We start from the raw sequence: 21,641 nt of genomic DNA on the forward strand, positions 1-21,641 counted from the left end.
ACTGATCTAAAATAGGAAAATGCAACTGAGAACTTGAACACATCCATCTCTCATCTTGAGGTTCACTTGCCTAAATGTAACAAACATTCCATTCATTCCTAAGTGTTTTATTCCTTTTGATTCTATTGTCAGTATATTTCTTAATTTCATTACCAGACTGTTCATTCCAAGTGTATGGAAATACAATTGATTTTTACATTTTGATCTTGTATCCTATCATTTTCCTGACCTTAATTTGCAGTTCTACTAATTTTTTTAGTGGATTCCCTAGAGTTTTCTAAAAACAAGCTATCTCAGCTGGAAGTAAAGATTAGTTTTACATCTTTCTAACCAATATTTATGCATTTTATTTCCCTTTCTTGTATAATGGTTCTGGCTAAAATCTCCAGTACATTCTAGAATAGAGGTGACAAGAGCAGACATCCTTCTTTGGTTCCGTATCTTCAGGGGGAACCATCCTTTCTTTTACAATTTAATATCTTAGCTGTGAATTTTCCTTAGATGGTCCTCGTGATGTTAGGAAATTTCCTTGTATTCATGAAAGGGTACAGGACTTTGTCAATTATTTTCCCTGAGTCTACTGAAATGACCTGCCATTTTTGCTTTTTACTCTATTGATATCATTTACTACATAAATGGAGCTTAAGATGTTAACCCAACCTTTCATCCCTGGAATAAATCCCACTTGGTCATGGTGTATGACTCTTTTATATATTGCCAGATTGTGTTTGCTGGTATTTGTTGTACTGGCTTCACGAAATGAGTGCAAAGTGTTCTCTCCAGTCTCATTTTTGAAAGAGTATGTGAAGAATTGGTATTAAATAATCTTTGACTGTTGCATGAATTCTGCATTGAAACCATTTGCCTTGCCTTTCATCATGGGTGGATGTTTGTTTACTAATTCAATTCCTTCACTTCTGATAGTTCTATTCAGATTTTCCACTTATTCTTGACTTAGGTTAGTAGTTTGTTTCTTTCAAGGAATTTGTCCATTTCATCCCAGTTATCTAATTTTTTGCCGTACAATTATTCATTGAAATCTTTTATAATCCTTTTTATTTCTATAAGGACAGTAGTAATACTCCTTTTTCTTTCTAATGCTATGATTTTGAACCTTCCCTCTTTTTCTGTATATCAGTCTAGCTAAAGACGTGTCAATTTTGTTAATTTCTCCATAGGACCCACTTTTGGTTTCATTGATTTTTCTCTGTGGCTTTTCAATCTCTCATTTCATTAATTTCTGCTCTAATTTTTAATATTTCTCTTTTTCCTTGCTTTGGGTTTAGTATCTCATCTTTTCAACTCTGTTAAAGTAAAAGGATAGGTTACTGATTTGAGATCTCTCTTTGTCAGCATAGCATTAATAGCTATAAATTAATTTCTTTGTACTGTTTTAGATTTGGGCCACATACTTTGACCCTTCAAGTATATATCATTACGTCAAATATGATATAAAGTTCCTCATTAGTTCTAGTAATATTTTTTGTTTGAGAGTCTATTTTGCTAGTTATTTGTATCATCTCTCCAGTTTTCTTGTGGGGACTATTCCCAGATGTACATTTTCCCATACTTTTACTTTCAAACTGTTTGTATTTTTGAATTTACAGTGTGCTACCTGTACAGAGCAAATATTTAGATCATGGTTTGTTTTCTAATCTAAGGTGACAGTCTCCTCCTTCTGTTTGGATAATGTAATCCATTCACATTTAGTATTACTCACATAGTTGCAATTACACTTTTGACTTTTGACATTTTACTTTTTGTTTTATACAATTCTCATGTTCTACTAAATTCTCCTTTCCTTCTTTATGGCTTTCCAACGCATTAATTGATTATCTTCTAATGTAGCATTTTAATTTTTAAATGACTTCACTATATTTTTGAAGTTACCTTTTTAAAGGTTGCTCTGCTATTGAACACAGACTTCTTAATTTATAAGAAGGAGCTTCAGGTGTATATTAGCTATCTAGTGATAGCTGGGATCTTTATTTAATTCTAGTAATAGATGGGATCTTTATTCATATATAGCTCTATTCCCTTTTGCCATTTTTGTGGTATTTTTATATAGATTATATCTATTAATAATGTAACCAAAACTATACTGTTACAATTATTTCTTTACCATCTATAGTCACTTCCTTAGCCCAACACACCTTTGTTCTCACTCACCATCTTTGGGCTTTTAATTAGAAACTAATTACAGAGATGGTCTCAAGATGGCCTTGTAGGCAGACTCTGAAATCACCTCTTCCCATGAAGACAATGAATTTACAACTACTTTTGCAACAATTATCCCTAAGTGAGAAATGAAAACTGGATTTAAAAAACCCACAATAAGGGACAGTGCTGACTGAGGCGGAAGAGGCAGAAATTCCTTTCTGGAAAGAAAAAAGCTCACCTTCTCTCTGCAATGCTTCACAGCTGGCTAGGAGCAAACTTTTTTTTTTTTTTTTTATAATTTTATTTATTTATTTTTTCCCCCAAAGCCCCAGTAGATAGTTGTATGTCATAGCTGCACATCCCTCTGGTTGCTGTATGTGGGACACGGCCTCAGCATGGCCGGAGAAGTGGTGCGTCAGTGCACGCCCGGGATTGAACCCCGGGCCGCCAGCAGCGGAGTGCACGCACTTAACCGCTAAGCCACGGGGCCGGCCCAAGGAGCAACCTTATGGTGTGAAGTCTTCCCTGGAGGAGTGGGAGATCTGAGCGGAGAAGCATTACCACAATAAGCAGCTTTTGGACGCAGCACAACCAAGACAAGTGTCACGATACCTGGCTTTGCTGGATACTGACTACAACAGGGAATATGTCCAGAAAAGCGATGGAACATAAAGGAAAAAAGGGGCCCATGCACAAATTCCCCCATTTAGGTAAGCAACCTAAAATCACCAGAAAGGTGCACAGTCCTTTGGTGAACAGAGACTCACCTGATAGTCTCTGGGTGCATCTTGGTGAGAGGTAAGACCTCTCCAGGGACTCAGACATTGGTGGCAGCCATTACTGTGACATAAAACAGGCATGCTGACATAGACGCTGGCAGATGCCACTGGAGTTCTTCCCCCGGCCTGTTAGTGCAGGGGTCTGCCCCACCTATTAGAGCACCAATTTAATCCAGCTCAGCCAAGGCTGGCATCATGCCCTAGGGACTGGCTGCACCCAACAGCAAGGTAGCAGATAAACAACCTATGGGGCCGGCCCCATGGCTTGGTGGTTAAGTGCGCGCGCTCCGATGCTGGTGGCCCGGGTTCGGATCCCGGGCGCGCACCGAGGCACCACTTCTCCGTCCACCCTGAGGCCGAGTCCCACATACAGCAACTAGAAGGATGTGCAGCTATGACATACAACTATCTACTGGGGCTTTGGGGGGAAAAAATAAATAAATAAAATCTTAAAAAACAAATAAACAAACAAACAAAAAACAACCTATGAAGCTAAAATGAAGGTCAAAAGACAAAAGTATTAAAATTACCTATTTCCATGGGGCCGGCCCCGTGGCTTAGCAGTTAAGTGCGCACGCTCCACTACTGGCGGGCCGGGTTCAGATCCCGGGCGCGCACCGATGCACTGCTTCTCCGGCCACGCTGAGGCCGCGTCCTACATACAGCAACTAGAATGACGTGCTACTATGACATACAACTATCTACTGAGGCTTTGGGGGAAAAGAAAAAAAGGAGGAGGATTGGCAATAGATGTTAGCTCAAAGCTTGTCTTCCTCAGCAAAAAGAGGAGGATTAGCATGGATGTTAGCTCAGGGCTGATCTTCCTCACAAAAAAATAAATAAAATAAAATAAAATAAAATAAAATCACCTATTTGCATGATAAGAGGGTAATGGACACATATGCACAAAAAAACGTTAAATATGATATCAAAAACATAAAAAGTGGGAGCAGGAGAGTAAAAGAGTAGAGCTTTTAGCAAGAGACCAAATTTAAGATACCAATAACTTAATACAAATTGCTATATTATGTGTGAACCTCATGGTAATCACAAACCAGAAACCTATAATAAATACACAAAAAACTTGGAGAAAGGAACCCAAACATAATACTAAAGAAAGCCCTCAAACCACAAGGGAAGAGAGCAAGTGAAGGAGAAAGAAAAAGAGAAGAACTACTAAAACACCCGGAAAAAAGTAACAAAATGGAAATAAGTATGTATTTATCAACAGCTACTTTACATGTTAATGGCACAAATGCTCCAATCAAAAGAAATAAGGTGGCAGACTGAATTAAAAAACAGGACTCCCATATATGCTGCATACAAGAGATACACTTCAGACCTAAAAACACTCATAAACTGAAAGTGAAGGGATGGAAAAAGATATTCCATGCAAATGGCAATGAAAACAAAGCTAGGGTAGCAATACTTATTTCAGACAAAATACACTTTAAAACAAAAACTGCAACAAGGGACAAAGAAGGGCACTACATAATGATCAAGGGAACAATCCAACAAGAGGATATAACACTTATAAATATCTATGCAGCCAACAAAGGAACATCTAAATATATAAAGCAATTATTAACAGACATAAAAGGAGAAATAGACAGCAATGCAGTAACAGTAGGGGACTTTAGCACTCCACTTACATCCAAACAGAAGATCAATAAGGAAACACTGGCCTTAAATGACACATTAGACCAGATGGACTTAGTAGATATATACAGAACATTCCATCCAAAAACCGCAGAATACACATGCTTTTCAAATGCACACGGAACATTCTCCAGGACAGATCACATATTCGGCCACAAAACACTCTCAATAAATTTAAGAAGACTGAAATAATACAAAGTATCTTTTCTGACCACAACAGTATGAAACTAGAAATCAACAACAGGAGGAAAATTGGAAAAGACACAAATATGTGGAGATTAATCAAAATGCTAGTGAACAACGAGTGGGTCAATGAAGAAATCAAAGGGGAAATCAAAACATATATGGAGACAAAGGAAAATGAAAATAAGACATGCCAAAATTTATGGGATACAGCAAAAGTGGCTCTAAAAGGGAAGTTTATAGCAATATAGGCTTACCCCAACAAACAGGAAAAATCTCAAATAAAAAATCTAACAGTGCACCTAAACGAATAAGAAAAAAGAACAAAGACCAAAATCAGAAGAAGGAAGGAAGCAATAAAAATCAGCGCAGAAATAAACAATAGAGACTAAAAAAAAAAAAAAAAAGAAAAAAAAATCAATGGAACTAAGAGCTAATTCTTTGGAAAGATAAATAAAATTGACAAACCTTTTGACAGACTCACCAAGAAAAAACAGAGAAAGCTCAAATAAATAAAATCAGAAATGAAAGAGGAGACCTTACAACGGACACCTCAGAAATACAAAAGATTATAAGAGAATACTATAAAAAGCTATATGCCAACAAATTGGATAATCTAGAACAAGTAGATGAATTCTTAGAATCATACAACCTCCCAAAACTGAATCAAGAGGAAATAGAGAATTTGCGTATACCAATCATCAGTAAGGAGATCGAAACAGGAACCAAAGACCTCCCCAAAAATAAAACTCCAGGACCAGAAGGCTTCTATGCTGAGTTCTACCAAACATACAAGAAGATTTAACACCTATCATTCTCAAACTCTTCCAAAAAAACTGAACAGGAGGGGAAGCTTCCTAACTCATTCTATGAGGCCAACATTACCCTGATATCAAAACCAGACAAGGACAACAGAAAACAAGAAAATTACAGGCCAACAACACTGATAAACATTGATGAAAAAATCCTCAACAAAATACTAGCAAATTGAATACAACAATACATTTAAAAGATCAAACACTATGATGTAGTGGGATTTATTCCAAGGATGCAGGGATAATTCAACATCCACAAATCAATCAACGTGATACACCACATTAACAAAATCAAGAATAAAAACCACACGATCATCTCAACAGATGCACAGAAAGCATTTGAAAAGATACAGAATCCATTTATGATAAAAACTCTGAATAAAATGGGTATAGAAGGAAAACATCTCAACATAATAAAGGCCATGTATGACAAACCCACAGCTAATATCATACGCAATGGAGAAAAACTGAAAGCTATCCCTCTAATAACAGGAACCAGACAAGGATGCCCACTCTTGCCACTCTTACTTAACATAGTACTGGAAGTCCTAGCCAGAGCATTCAGGCAAGAAAAAGAAATAAAAGGGATCCAAATTAGAAAGGAAGAAGTGAAACTGTCACTATTTGCAGATGATGTGATTTAATATATAGAAAACCCTAAAGAATCCACCAAAAAACTTTTAGAAATAATTAATGAATACAGTAAATCAATATACAAAAATCAGTTGTGTTTCTATACACCAACCACAAAGTAGCAGAAAGAGAAATTAAGAATACAATCCCATTTACAGTTGCAACAAAAATAACAGCATACCTAGGAATAAACTTAACCAAAGAGGTGAAAGACCTGTACACTGAAACTATAAAAAATTGTTGAAAGCAATAGAAGAAGACATAAAGAATTGGAAAGCTATTCTGTGCTCTTGGATTTGACGAATTAACACTTAAAATGTCCATACTTTCTAAAGCAATCTACAGATTCATTGCAATCCCTATCAAAGTTCCAATGACATTTTTCACAGAAACAGAATAAAGAATTCTAAAGGTTATATGGAACAACAAAAGACACTGGATAGTGAAAGCAATCCTGAGAAAAAAGGACAAAGCTGGAGGTGTCACACTCATGGATTCCAAAATATACTACAAAGCTACAGTAGTCAAAACAGCATGGTACTGGCACAGAAACACACACACAGATTAATGGAACAGATCTGCCCAGAAATAAACCCACACATCTGTGGACAGCTAATTTTTGACAAGGGAGCCAAGAACTTACAATGGAGAAAGGAAAGTCTCTTCAATAAATGGTTTTGGTAAAACTGGACAACCACATGCAAAAGAATGAAAGTAGACCATTATCTCACCCATACAGAAAAATTAACTCAAAATGGATTAAAGACTTGAATGTAGGATCTGAAACTTCTAAAAGAAAATATAGGCAGTATGCTCTTCAACACTGGTCTTAGCAGCATAATTTCAAGTAACATGTCTGACTGGACAAAGGAAACAATAGAAAAAGAAAACAAATGGTACTATATCAAACTAAAAAGCTTCTGCACAGCAAAGGAAACCATCAACAAAATGAAAACACAACCTAACAATTGGGAGAAGATATTTGCAAACCATATATCTGATAGGGGGTTAATCTCCAAATCATACACAGAACTCATACATCTCAACAACAAAACAACTAACAACCCAATTAAAAAATGGGCAAAAGATCTGAACAGACATTTCTCCAAAGAAGATATACAGATGGCCAACAGGCACATGAAAAGATGTTCAACATCACTAATTATCAGGGAAATGCAAATCAAACCCACAATGAGCTATCACCTCATGCCTCTCCGAATGGCTATAATTAATAAGACAGGAAATAAGAAGTGTTGGAGAGGATGTGGAGAAAAGAGATCTCTCATACACTGCAGGTGGGAGTGCAAACTGGTGCAGCCACTATGGAAAACACTACGGAGACTCCTCAAAACATTAAGAATAGAACTATCATATGATCCAGCTCTTCCACTGCTGGGTATTTACCCAAAGAACATGAAAACATAAACGCATCAAGATATACGCACCCTTATGTTCACTGTGACACTATTCACAATAGCCAAGATTTGGAAGCAATCTAGGTGCCCATCAAGGGATGACTAGATAAAGAAGATGTAGTATATGTACACAATAGAATACTATTCAACCATAAAAAAGGATAAAATCTGGCCATTTGTGATAACATGGATGGACCTTGACAGTATTATGCCAAGCAAAATAAGTCAGAGGGAGAAAGTCAAATACTGTATGACCTCACTCATAAATAGAAGGTAAAAACAACAACAAACACATAGAGACAGAGATTGGATTGCTGGTTACCAGAGGGGAAGGGGGGAGGGAGGAGGGTGAAGGGAGTTATTAGGCACATGTGTATGGTGATGGACTGTAATCAGTCTTTGGTTGGTGAACATGATGTAATCTATAAAGAAATCAAAACATAATGATGTCCCCCCAAAATTTATATAATGTTATTAGCCAATGTTACTACAATAAAAAAGATTAAAAAAAGAAACATTACACAAATATCACATTCCTATATGGAACAAGCACAACCACACATAAAATACGTAGTGTTTTACAGGATTCTTTGATATCAGCTAAGAGAAGAAATGAGAGAATAGGTATTTATTCTTTCATATTTACATAATTACCTATTCTGCTGTTTTTGTTTCTTTATGCTGATATCAATTGCCATCCTGGGTCACTTGCTTTCAACCTGAAGAACTCCTTCAGTAATCTCATAAGGCAGCTGCCTATTAACGTATTTTCTCAGTTTTTGTTAATCTGGGAAAGTCTTTATTTCATCTCTATATTTTACAAGGTTGTTTTGGTGAATATATGACTCCTTGTTGACATGTTTTTTTCTTTGTGCACTTAGAATATGTTACCCCTCGGCCTTCTACCCTCCCTTTGCTCTGCTGAGACATCCCTTGTTAATTTCACGGGGGTTTCCTTTAAGAGTTTGGTAATTTTTGCAATTGTTTTATCCTCAGTGTATAGTTCCTACTTTGATGTATCACTGCATGTCTCATATTTTCGATGCAAGCCAGACAATTCACATAATATTTTGTCGCAAGTCTGTGTATTGGTCCCCTGCCTACTGAGACTTTTTATTGTTTTTAGCTTATTTTTTCTTCAATGACTAGGTGGATAATTTTAGTTAGTTCTATGTACTCCACACTGAGTGAAAGCTCCGATATAGCTCCTAGAATCAGGCATGGCTTTGAGTACGTCTACCGTCATGAGTCAGTGGTATTGGTAGGGCTCTCTTCCTCTATCACAGGCACACCCCATGGTTAAACTAGATTAATGCTGGCTGATTGCTCTAGTGTTTTCACCAGTATCCCGCAAGGCATAACTTCCTCTACCAAATACTCCAGTGCAATTCTGGCTCCTTTGCAAAATACTTTCTGAAGTCACTGCTTGACGTTTGTTCTGATCTTTGGGAGTGTCACATCATCACTCTCATTCCCTGGTTCTTCCCAGAAATCTAGTCACCCTACAGTCTAAGCTGTATCTTCATTACATACACAAATCTACTAATTGTCTTTCACCTCTTTCTCCACTTTCTTGAGAGTGTCTTTTGACTTGAACTTTTTATGGTATCTTGCTAGGCAAGTTAATTACTTTGGGAAGAAATGAAGGGCTTTGTGTTCTATGGTTGGCTTTTCCCCATGTTCAGGTAAAATCTCTGTGCCAGGACTCTGGAGCTGTGGTGGGGACATTAGGAAGCCTCCCATTGGGTGACAATCCATTTTAGGGGCTGAGTGATCAGTGTAGTGGAGAGACAGCAGCCAGAGGCCCTCTTGATTGTCTCCTGTTACAGCCACCTCATGAGCTGGGGAAAGAGTGATCAGTGCCCAGTATTCTCAGCAAAGCACGAGCACAACAGAGCCTCTGTACCAGGAGAAGGGGCTGGGTGCAAGAAGGGGGTCCCCACTGTCCATGTGAACCAATGAAGGACTTAAATTCAGCAATAGGTAGATGAGGGCAGGATGGGTAATGTTGAAGTCCTGCTCATCCTAGGAACAAGCCCTTGTTCTGGAAGCTTCAAGAGAGAAATGTGTCTTCTGGTTCAGGGTGCAGCACTCTGGAGAGGAGTGTTCACTTGCTGAGCTGAGAGTGGGGAGGGAGTGGACATCGTTCAAATACCGCAGAGTCTCCCCTTTCTCACAGAATTTCTACTGATTTTCTTGAATAGGTGTTCCTCAATTGCTGTTTGCCTTTAGGATAATTTCCAGAGGCTTCAAGTGGTTGTTTACAAATAATTTTAGGGGCCGGTCCGGTGGCATAGCACTTAAGTGCGCACGCTCTGCTGTGGTGGCCCCGGGGTTCGGATCCCGGGCGCGCACAGACGCACTGCTTGTCAGGCCATGCTATGGTGGCGTCCCGTATAAAGTGGAGGAAGATGGGCACGGATGTTAGCCCAAGGCCAGTCTTTCTCAGCAAAAAGAGGAGGATTGGCAGATGTTAGCTCAGGGCTGATCTTCCTCACAAAAAATAATAATAATTTTAGGGCTGGCCTGGTCGTGCAAGCCATTAAGTGCGCGCTCTCTGCTGCGGGAGCCCGGGGTTTGTGGGTTTGGATCCCGGGCGTGCACTGACGCACCGTGTGTCAAGTCATGCTGTGGTGGCGTCCCATATAAAGAAGAGGAAGATGGGCACGGATGTTAGCCCAGGGCCAATCTTCCACAGCCAAAAAAAAAGGAGGATTGGCAACAGATGTTAGCTCAGGGCTGATCTTCCTCACACACACAAAAAACTATAAAAATAATTTTCACCACTTTTACTGGGGAGCAGGTCAGTGGAGCTGCTCATATTATTATACCTCCCTAGTGTATTTAACACACCGTCCCTCTGCAGATTGATATACAGTAGCACTACAGGCTGTAATACCACTTGTCATTTTACAAAGAAATACAATTGAGATTATTAATTTTTTATAGTCTTAATTGGTCATTCTGGGATTTTTCTGGTCAGCATCAATGAGGTAACCTTCCACATGGGCCCTCACCATCCCACAAAGGAAGAAGAGGTTATCTAACCGATAACATCTTTCTGTCCCTAAAGTGCAGTAACTTTACCCAAAATAATCCTTTTGTCTGTTTATGACTTCCTTGTCCCGCCTTTAAAATCTTTTCCTTTCTGTCGCCCTTTGGAGTTCCTCCCTACTTGCTAGATGAGATGCTGCCCAATTGATGAATTGCCCAATAAAGCCAATTAGATCTTTCAAATATATTCAGTTGGAATTTTGTTATTCAACGGTATTAAAAATAAGATATGGTTCATACATTTTCTTTTGTCTCTCATGAAATGTTTATTGTGGATATCATGTTCCAAAAAATCAGCCTGATATTTACAAGTGTGCCTGAAGGCTGTTCCTAGTATGAGTTCTAGCATTGACTTCTAGATCCCCCATGTTCATGTAGATAACAATGTAATTCATTTCTTGAAAGTCTTTTCAGCATTTATATACAAAGAAGCAATTGATAGTACATCTTTTTTCTTCTCTTTCATATGCAAAGGACACATGGTTTACTTTGTGAAACATGCTTTGCTTTTTTGTTCATGTAAAAATAAATCCTGCACCTATTTTCATATCAGTGGTGGACATATGACCATCATATGATGGTCCCTTACCAGGCCATCCCTGATCCAAGGCAGGACCTAATGGTTCTCAGGATTAGTCAATCTCCAGGCATGCATGCTAGAGGATGCTCTGGCCATAGGTCAACATCATCTTCATATTTTTACACTTTTAGCTCATTGGAAATGGTCTAGCTGCCTGGCAACAAGAACAACGTCAGCTACTTATCCAAGGTCACCATTTTGGGAGGAAGCACTCTGGGATAATCTTGCTCAGGATTACTCAAACACATAAGGAGGTCACACATGTCTCTGCATGTACTGAATTCAAACTGCAGAGCCTCACTTCAACCCTCAGGTTGATAAAAAAGCTACAATTTCTGAAACACATACTGACACCTCAGTTGCACTCAGAAGCAGAGAAAACAAACAGGGGGTGGGGAGGCAGCTTTGGAGCATCAAGACAGTGAGGGGCCCCTCTGTTCCCATGGGAGGATGTGAATGGGTTATCTGAATAATTCTGAGGACAGACATGGTAATGATACCCACTATGCTACTGACTTCTAAGACTGTAATACTCTCTGTAAAAGTATAACACTGTACTATACACTACAAAACTAATCATACGTGTGTTAAGTAAACATAACTTACTTTACTTATATATAATATATACTAATTACGTGTAATACTATATGCTACCTATACTATATACAGGTAATACACTACATATAACATATATATTTATATGTACACATATACACACTGCATTCTAAATTCTCTTTCTATATCTACACATAAAGATATACACTATAGGCAGCATCAGATAATTTTATACTATATACTACATTATCATACAGTACACAAATATCTCTTTTTAATATAGATGAAAAAAGTCTCCATAAAATACTAGTAGAGTGAATCCAGCAATATATAAAATGATGTAAACACCATGGCCACGTGGGATTTAATCCAGGAAAGAAATGCTGGTTTTACATCTGAAAAGGAATTAACATAAGAAACCATTAATAGTATCAACTTCAAAAACTACAGGATCATCTCATTAGATACAAACAAGCTTCAGACCAAGTTCAACACCCCTTCACAAAGAAAACACTCAATAAACTATAATAAAAAACCTCAGTAAGCTACCTCAACCTGAAATACAGCATCAATGAAAACCCACACCTGCCATCATTCTTGATGGTGAACGACTAAAGGCTTTCTAAGATCAGAGAGAAGACAGAGACGTCTGCTCTCACCAGCTCTACCCAACGTGGTAAGAAAGGTGCTACCAGGCAATTAGGCAAGAACATGGAAAAAAATAACCATTCCAGATTTCAATGGACATACACACATAGCTCCACAGACAGACATACAAAATCACACAGACCTTATCATGGCACACAGAACTACACATGCATAAACAGACACACAAACTCACAAACCCTCAGAGTTAACGGCTCAGAGACACATAGATGTTCCCAAAGACACACAGAGCCCAGGCCCTCTGCACTCCTCCCCACTTTTCTGTACTCTTAAGGGCCAATCACCAAAGACATATGGTACAAATTTATTTATGTATCTTCTTTCTTCTCTCTTAAAATGTCAGCTTTAAAGTGAACAGGGCTATTCGCTCTGCTTTGTTCACAAAAGCATCTACCAGAAGGCCTGTCACATCAATCCTTCTTGCACATCAGGGCTCACAGAGAGACAGACACACACACACACACTCACATGGAAGCTTCACAAAGACCTCATCACAGGCCCAGACCTTCACACAGTGCATTGTTCTCACTCCCATCCCACCTGGTAGAGGGGTGTCTCCCAGCTCCCAAACCAATCCCCAAAGAGGGTGTCTCAGCTCCTCCAGATGGGGAAGGGATTTCACCCTTCCTGACACCACACAGGAAAAAAAGTACATCTCTGCAAAAAAACACAAAATGGGAGGCGGGATGGCAGAGTCAGGGCCCAAAAAGGCTGAAGTCATTATTTCCAGCACCTCTCACTGCTACAAAAGCATCCAGAAACTCCCTCATCATGAATTGTCCCTCTGTCACTTTGCTTTTCTGTTGCGAGCTCAGTGAGGGGACAAAGGTGAGTATGGCCTTGCTCAGCACCCATGTCCTCTGCTGCGGGCTCTTTGGTAAACATCACCTCTGCTGTGGACTCATATTCCCACACACCTCACTCAGTCCTCCCACAGTGGCTCCACCGTCTTAACTGAACACTTTCTCCTTAGGAGCAGCGTCCAATTTATACCCTTGAGATTTTAATTTATGGAGGTGATGAAGTGACAACATGGACAGCCTAGTGACATATAAAGATTTTGATTACCTACATTTCCCAAGATAGGGACGCACGCCATTCCAGGTAGGGTCACAGGTGATGCATCAGGTTTGCTCAGGAGTTTGACAAAAATTTAGGCCACAGCCTTCATTTGGAGTGCCATAGGAAATGTAAGTCAGGTCAGAGTAAGCAGCTAAGGATTGGCTACTTTGAACAATTTCAGAAGCCTCTGGGGCACAGGGATGGTCCTCAGTCATCTTGCACCTGGCCCTGGGTTGGTTTAGGGCAGAGGAGATATTGTCTTGGTGTGTGAGAGGTGGATAAGGAGGTCTGTAGGGACAGGGCACTGGACTGGGTGGTGTGCACGTGAAAGGCCTGCTCCAGACAGGCTGCCCACCAACAACGGGGAGTTAGGTCCCCCTGGGAGGGGCAGTGTCTCCCTATGTCTGAGAGGCCCCCAAGATGTCAAAACATCTTAAGAGACAGAAAATAAAACACATGATTAATACAATCAAAAAGAAGACACGGATGTGTCTGCTCACATCAGTCAAACTCAACATGGTGAGGGAGGTGCTACCAGGGCAATCAGGCACCACATGAAATAAAAGCATTCCAGATTTTAAGGACATACACACACACCCCCAGAGAGACATACAAAATCTCACAGGCTTTCCCCCGGACATACATGTGTACACACCCACACAGACACTCAAAGTCACAAACCCACAGAGACAATGGCCCAGAGACACACAGCCCAGGCCTTGAAGAGGGGAGACTCAGGGCCCACAATGGCTGCAGTGATCAAGTGTTCCAGCCCCTCACGCTGCTATGATCACTTCCAGAAATGCACCCCTCACCACGTGCCCCTTCCTCACTTTGCTTTCCCATTGGAAGCTCAGCGCAGAGAAAAAAAGGTCCATGGGTCTTCACCCAGCTGCCAAGTCCTCCACTGTGGTCTCCACAGTCTGGGATCCATCATCCCCTGAGGTCTCACCTGCACACAGACCTCGTGCGAGTCAACCCCACAGGTAGTCCTCATCGAGGCCTTGATCACTACCCCAACCTGGAACATTCATTGATGGGGGGTGGAGGCCTTGGGACCTCAGATGCCAAGTCTCCCAGCCACGGAGACATCACCTTCAGAAAAGCACTGGAAGCTGTTGCAAGAGCACCTTTGGATGAGGCTTGCCTAATTTCTGCCTCTTCCCTTCAAGATACAGTAGGTGTGGCCTCTGAAAAATGAGAGGGGGGCATCACCTGTGCCTGTGCACTTCTGGAAAGGTGGAAACCGCTGCCATTTCCGCCACTTCCTCTGGCATGGTGCCCACTGCATTCTGGGAGCCATGTGAAGGGAGGGGCCCCAGGACTGCAGAGGGTCTGGCTGAGAGCGGCACTTCCCTCAGGCCTCAGGCTGGAACTCTGCAGGGTGAGTCCTCTTCCAGAAAAAGTTAACACTGGCCTTGGTGGGCGGGCTCCAAACTTACTCTGGAGGCAGGTTCTGAGGTGAGGGAGCCATGGGTGGTCAGCACACGAGCCACTGAAACCCCAGGGTGGAACGTGCCAGATCCTAGGGCAGGTTCTTGCATCAGAAACCTATGGACAACTTAAGGCCATCATGGGTACCCCAGGAATCATGACAGAAGGTCACTGAGGCCTCTACAGTGAAGGAGTCTCTGAGGTCACTAACAGGCGTGTTGGTTGTATGACAATTTGAACAGAGTCTCCAGACATTTGTGGTAGGGGTGCCTATTCAAGGTGGCAAATTTGCAAGTAATAGCACAAACGGGCTCAAGTACAACTTGTAAACAAGGAATATATTGCCCCTCAAAGATAAAGAGAACCTAGTACATGTGTGGTGCTGAGGGGAAAAATGGCTATTTCTTCATGGTGTCAGAGAAGGAGCAGGTCTCAGATGATCAAATTATTTCCAGAAATTTAACGAAGTTGTCAGGGCCTCATATTATATGCATGGCAATGTCCCATCCACTTTTGTGAGCTACTTTTTTCAATATTTGCATGTCCTGAATGTCCTCAGAGGTGGTGTCACTAATATAACATGATACCTGTATTCTTGGAGAAACCAGGATGCAGTTCAGATCCTGCTGCAATGACTGTGTGGGAGGGCACAGCTGTTGAAGATCCACGAGGATAACCCAGTAAAGGTGCATCATGTCCCTTCAGAGGGGAAGGCCAAGTGCAGATCAGAGGCTGTTGACACAGGCACTGACAGAACAGACTTAACCAAATCTATGAGAGCAGGATATTTATCACTTGCTGATTGGTTGTAGCCAGTAATTTCCACACTGTTGGGACTGGGTATAGAGGTCTGTGTGATGCAACCATAGCCTCAAGTTGAGGTAAACCACTCTGAGGTGTCATTCCTCCTTTCCAGGTTTAATAACAGGACAAATTGGGCTGTTAGAAGAAGCACTGGAAACAGTCCACCCTTCACTAACTAGGTTTCCTATACACTTTTCAATCCTTCAAGGCCCTGGGCAATTTACATTGGGCCATGTTAACGACTTGATTTGTGGGGTAAGGTCCCTAGGGTCACAATTTGTCAAGCCAATTTGTAAGTGGCAGAGACTTCATTTAATTATAATTCTTGATCATTGGTTCAGAGCTTCCCAGCTCACTATGGAATGATTTAGGACAATGAGTGCTACGACCGAGATTCTAGGCAAACCATAGCTCTGAAGGCTAAAGATTAAACATTTGTCCTATCTGTCCTCTATATTGTATTCATTAACACCCCTAAGATCATCAGGGGGAACTTGCTTAAATGTAATGGGATCCAGGTATAACTGTAATTTGAGACCTAGTATTGATTAACTGCTTGAAGGTTTCTGAATTACTGCATTACGTCAGATAGCAAAATTAATTCAGAACCTATGTTGTACAGGCCCAAAAGCCCAGCAGTGCACCTTTATCTGTTTTGCTGTGTAAATTCCTCAGTATATTTTGGATTTCTAATTGGGTCAAATTATGGACCTCTGTTTCCATATTTTATCTATTTTTCCTTCCTCCTGATCTTTCCTGTTTTGTTTTCTTAATCATGGGACACACTTCAGGGGAGGGAGTACCTCTTCACCCTGGTATTTATAAATTTTTACCACCCAAGAGCCTCAAAACAGTGCCATCAGCATTAGGAGCCTCCCCTGTGACAACACTGGTTGGCTTACAGGGTTTAAACCCTGGGCGTAAGTCAGGTTTGAACTAATACCTTGTGCCACATGGGAGCCACGGGTGTTGTCCCCTATAACCCCGAAGGTCAGGATCTTGGTGGCAGTAGAGGCAGGGGCAGCAGCAGCACAGGTACTTAAGGGTCCTGGTGAGCCCTCTGGTGTTAGGAGAGTGGACTCAGCCTGCCACCCACTGCCTGCCTTTCCCCCTCTCTTCTCTTTCTTTAAATGACTGCTCTTTCAGGAGTGTGGGAGATCAAGATTTGGCTACCCTGAAATGGTTTTCTCTGACCGGACATTTGACCTCCCCCACTAACTGCCTAAAGAATTTGACAGAGTAACTCCTTCCTGGAACAGATCTTCTATCTGATGGCTGTAATATCATGTAAAATAGATGTTACAATAGAAAAGGCACCAACAAGCCCATCTTATGGGAAGTTCCCTCTCTCTGGCCACATTCTCTGGATGGCCCTGCGAGGAGTTGCCAGACAAACATTTACATTTATAAGGGAACTCTCCATTTGTAAAGGTATCTCCCTCTCTGTACTGGGAAGAGGGGGATGACCTCATTTCTAGAAATTTATCAACGTGGAAGGTGAGGCCTTAAATCTGCATAATAACCTTACTCCTGTTTACTGTGCTTTAGTGGTAATCTCCTGTCACTGACTCCCCCCACCCCCAACATCCTCCTTTGTCCTTAGCTGAAGATGGTATTTAAGACTATCGTGTTGAGAAACAGTGTCCCTCCCTGGTTTCTCCCATGTATACATGTTATTAAACTTGGTATTATTTTCTCCTGCTAACCTGTCTTGTTAATTATTTGGCCAGCCATAAGAACCTTAAGGGAAAGGGCAGAGGGGGACTCTCCCTCTTCCCCCAACAGGGGTGACCCTCTGATGGGCCCACCTCTTGCAAAGGGCATAGTCCCTGTCTACCCCCAGCCCTGGGGTATGTCAGGTCATCACAGCCTGTGGCATAGCTTCACTCTAACACGCAGATAAATCCTGAAAAAGACCCTGACCCAGGACTCATTTAAGGAGGCCCCAATCCCATAGTCCTGCTCCCAAATGCCTATAAATTGTTCAAACTGCCAACTCTGCTCAGCTGAACCTAGAACCGAGGCTTGGTGGGTCAACAATGCAACACGGGGCAGCACAGCTCACAGCACAGGCTCCCCAGCAAGCAGCAGCCCACAGAGCAGGCCGCCACCAGGCAGCACAGCAGGTGAGCAAGTCAGAGCAGGAGATGACAGACCCATGGGGGCGTCATGTCTGGACATGCTGCTCAGGGCACAACTGTTATTGTCACTGCAGAGGGGTGGGTCCCTTGTTGAGACTGAGGCAAGTGTGGCAGACTTACACACTCACTCACACACCCACAGTAGGAAAAAGCTGAGGACTCACATAATAGAGGTCTGAGGGGGAGGGCAGGTCAGCCTCTCAAGCAGCTCTGGAAGGGCTCAGAAAGCAAGGAACCGAGCCTGGCCTGGGTGTGCACTGGGCTGGGGGGTGGGGCCAGGGCAAGAGTTCTGCACACAGGCAGGGGCTTGTGTGGTGGAATCTCCTGCCTGCTCTAGAGGAGAGAACACCCAGGCTTTCTCATCAGCTTGTCCAGGTGGGGGCACAAGAGGAAGAGTGAGGAGTGAGGCTTAAGCTGTGCGAGTCATCCAAAATGTGGAGTCTGACTGCTCATTAAAAAGACAAATGTGCCTAAGAAAAATATGCATTCTCATTGACTGATTTATATAAAGAAACACTAACAGGAGGCTCAAGAAATGATCAAAACTGTATTTGGGGGTGGCTGGAGTAACGGTGCTGGAGGGGACCAGGATATATTGGCAGTGAGTCTTCTAGAGTGAGACTTTGAAATATCACAGATTTATTTCAAATAAACAAGGAAATTTATGTACACTATATTTTACTATTTAACAGTCTTTTATTTAATTTTAACTTTTGTACACAGGAAATCATTCTAAGATTTAAATCCTTTAAACACTACTGGTTACAACAATGTAAACCGTTCAAAATGAAAATTTCCAAATCTCTTTCTAACTAAAAGCACATGCAGCATCCTTGTTTGTCCTTCCCCTCTATCTCACACTGGGGGACTTTCAGGAATAAGCAGCCTATTATAATGCAATAGGGGTTTGAGTTTATCGACTTCTATATAGCAGGATTTTTAAAGATTTACAAAAGCTTTCAGAAATGTCCCTCACATCAATTAAAATAGAATTCAATTGCTTTAGCTTTTTAAATTTCTATGATCTCTAGGGACATGCACATATGAAGCCTGATCTAAAAATGAAATATGTACCTGAGAACTTCAATATATTCATCTCACATCTTGAGTTTCTCTTGCCTAAATGAAAAATATATATATATATATATATTTGTTTCCACAATTTTCTTGCTTTCCTCACATCCTATCTCTCAATCAACTCACAGTGTCAGGGCTCAAGCGCTAAGGGAAACTAGAGCCAAAGGGCTGCACTATTCAATCAATAAAGGAATCCAAAGGAAAGAAACACAAATACTGGAATCAGCACAGATAAGCAGCCTGCTTCCCACAGGACAGAAGGAAAGCCACACTCAGAAGCTTCCATATTCCTGACCCTCCTGGTTGAGACAGAACCCCTGGAGTGGGTCAGTCCCTGACGGAGGAGGGTGGGGCACCTGAGCAGCCACAGGAGTGAACTCTGGGAGCTCCACACCCCCTCCCCTCCCCAGAGAATAATGCACATGCTCCCTCTCTCAGGCTTCCCTTCTCACAACGAGGAAAACTCGGCTGGATTCAGTTTATGGTTCTGACCCAAATGAACTCCCAAATTAATGGACCCTAATCCACGACACAGAACTCCTGACTTTCACAGACTTTCTCAATATAAACAAATTATTCTCTGAGTGCATCTACACTGTGGTACAAAACTGAAGTCTAGAAGAAAGTCCAAGGAAACCAGTTATAAAGTCAGAAAGGGAATCGGTGCCTTCCTCCCACCCCCATGTGCACGTGCACCCCCAGCTTTCCAGCGCTCTGCAGCTCCTCTCAGTACAAAGGCTCCTTCCAGGGTGGGTGTCAGAAGGCAGGACACCTGCAGGGGGAGGCTCCCCAGGAAGACCAAGGGGGCCTTAGCTTAGAGACAGTGCCCTCAAGCCTCTGCCCCCACTGGAGTTTTTTTGGACGGCCACTGATACCTTAAATAACACAAACCTAGTGTTTGAACAATCCAGCTAAAACACTCAAACCAGTTTGTATGTGGAAATGAGGAAATAAAATTGTATGACATTTTGCTGACTCAATAAGAAACCCCAGAGGAATGTACTGCATTCCAGGAATAAAGACGTTAATTATTTCCATGACAAGAGTTTGTTTTACAAACTATTAATCATATTTGAGCACTTCAGTTCTGCCAGTCTAAGCCCCGGAAATCCATTTGAACTCAGCGAAAATAAAAGAACAGACCTCAAAATATTAGAAATATGCTCAGGGAGGAAAAAAGAAAAACAATTTTTAAATCATGCAATGTAAAACTGGAATGTTTTATTTTTTTCTGAAACTAACCTTTTCCCGCTTTGGAAACATTTTATATTGTCCTCAGGCTGTACTGAATAAATAAACTTTTATTCATTGAAAAATTGATAGTAAAATAAAGTGAATATATCTTTTCAAAGTGACAAACCCAGGAGGGGCGGTGCTGACAGGACCGATCACCCAGAAATTTGCCAAGAGGAACCTCCACCCAAAGGACTTAACGACTGAATGTCTGTGCCCAGGACACGTCCTGGGAGGAGAGACAGAGGATTTCATACAAGGTAGTTCCAGGAGGCTATTCGCTACTTTTTCCTCATGTAGAACATCCACAAACAAGAAATAAACCCTTTCAAAAGGGCCACCCATTGACTATGGGAAAATGATAATTAAAATACTGGGTGTGTTTGCAGTTGACTATGATGCTGTGAATCTGAGACTGGCAGTTGGCGTTTGGGAACGTGAGGAAGGATCTGGAGATGTAGGGATTTATTGCCAGTCCCAGGGAGAGCAGCGGGGCCAGGGTCGTGGATTTGAGACCCTGCTCCCCAGACATTTAGAAAACTCAGGAGAACACGAGTCCCCCTGAGGTGAAAGGAGGGACTGGGGACCCCACAGCCCACAGCTCCTCCCACGCAGGAGCCCCGGAGACCGAATCACGACGGTCCCTGATGTCCCCCCCGTGGTCACCGCACCATCTGGGGACACGCGGGGCTGCGGGCGCAGAGCTGCCCAGAGAGGCTCCGGGGCCGAAGTCGCCGCGCGCAGTGAGCACAGGACGCCCGCGGTCCCGGCTGCCGGCCCCGCCCCCACGCTGCGGCCGGAGGGGACTGAGGTCCGAGCGGCGCCACCGCGGACTCGGGTCCGCAGACTCGGAGGCGACCGCGGGGAGGCCGGTCCCGCCACGGCCGGTTCCGCCCAGCCCCCCCTGCCCCAAACGTGTCTCCGAAACCCCGGCCAGAACGCTCACCATCTCTAAGTCTCCTGGGTCCTCCGCGTCCTTCCCGCGATTCGGCACAGGTCACAGCCCGACGGAGGCGGCAGCACAGCAAAGCGACGCCTTTAAGGGCAGCGGCTCGTAACCGGAAGGACTGTGGCGCGAGCAGGAAGTCGTGATGGGGGCGGAGCGCCGCCCCGCCCACCTGCCCCGGAGCCGACCCTGATTGGACAGTTCGAAAGGCCCTCGGGCCCGAGTGACAGAGGGATGGAGATAACGTGTCTGAGCCAACTCAAAGCTGGAAATTGTCCTGTCTGGGGACTTTTCCGTTGCAATTCAATGCTCCGAGGCCACTCGGGGAACTGTGACCCTTCTTTGCAAACACACTTAATATCACCTCAACCTGTGTAGGAATTAGTCTGTCTGCACTATCATCTCTGATTTTCCACCCAATGCTTCCCCACCTCTACTCAAATCC

General features: G+C 42.4%; 2 protein-coding genes across 3 annotated transcripts in view; both read right to left on the reverse strand.

Annotated features, from left to right (window-relative positions):
* The window catches only part of LOC131394516 (zinc finger protein 709-like), a 30,670-nt gene extending 13,346 nt beyond the window's left edge, over positions 1-17,324 (reverse strand). The window contains exon 1 of one of the 2 annotated variants that reach the window (XM_058525873.1): positions 15,583-17,324. In XM_058525873.1, coding sequence (XP_058381856.1) covers positions 15,583-15,690 — 108 coding nt within the window. In that variant the 5' untranslated portion in view covers positions 15,691-17,324. Of the gene's footprint in view, positions 1-13,039; positions 13,560-15,582 lie in introns of those variants that run through there. The other variant, XM_058525874.1, reaches the window with a different exon arrangement.
* Positions 1-21,259, reverse strand: part of LOC131394555 (zinc finger protein 709-like) — a 179,063-nt gene extending 157,804 nt beyond the window's left edge. The window contains exon 1 of the mRNA XM_058525948.1: positions 21,197-21,259. Within this exon, the coding sequence (XP_058381931.1) occupies positions 21,197-21,199 (3 nt within the window). The 5' untranslated portion in view covers positions 21,200-21,259. The remainder of the gene's footprint in view (positions 1-21,196) is intronic.
* Between the last annotated feature and the right edge of the window lie 382 nt (positions 21,260-21,641).

This window comes from Diceros bicornis, chromosome 30, assembly GCF_020826845.1.
Source record: "Diceros bicornis minor isolate mBicDic1 chromosome 30, mDicBic1.mat.cur, whole genome shotgun sequence".
Classification (NCBI taxonomy): domain Eukaryota; kingdom Metazoa; phylum Chordata; class Mammalia; order Perissodactyla; family Rhinocerotidae; genus Diceros; species Diceros bicornis.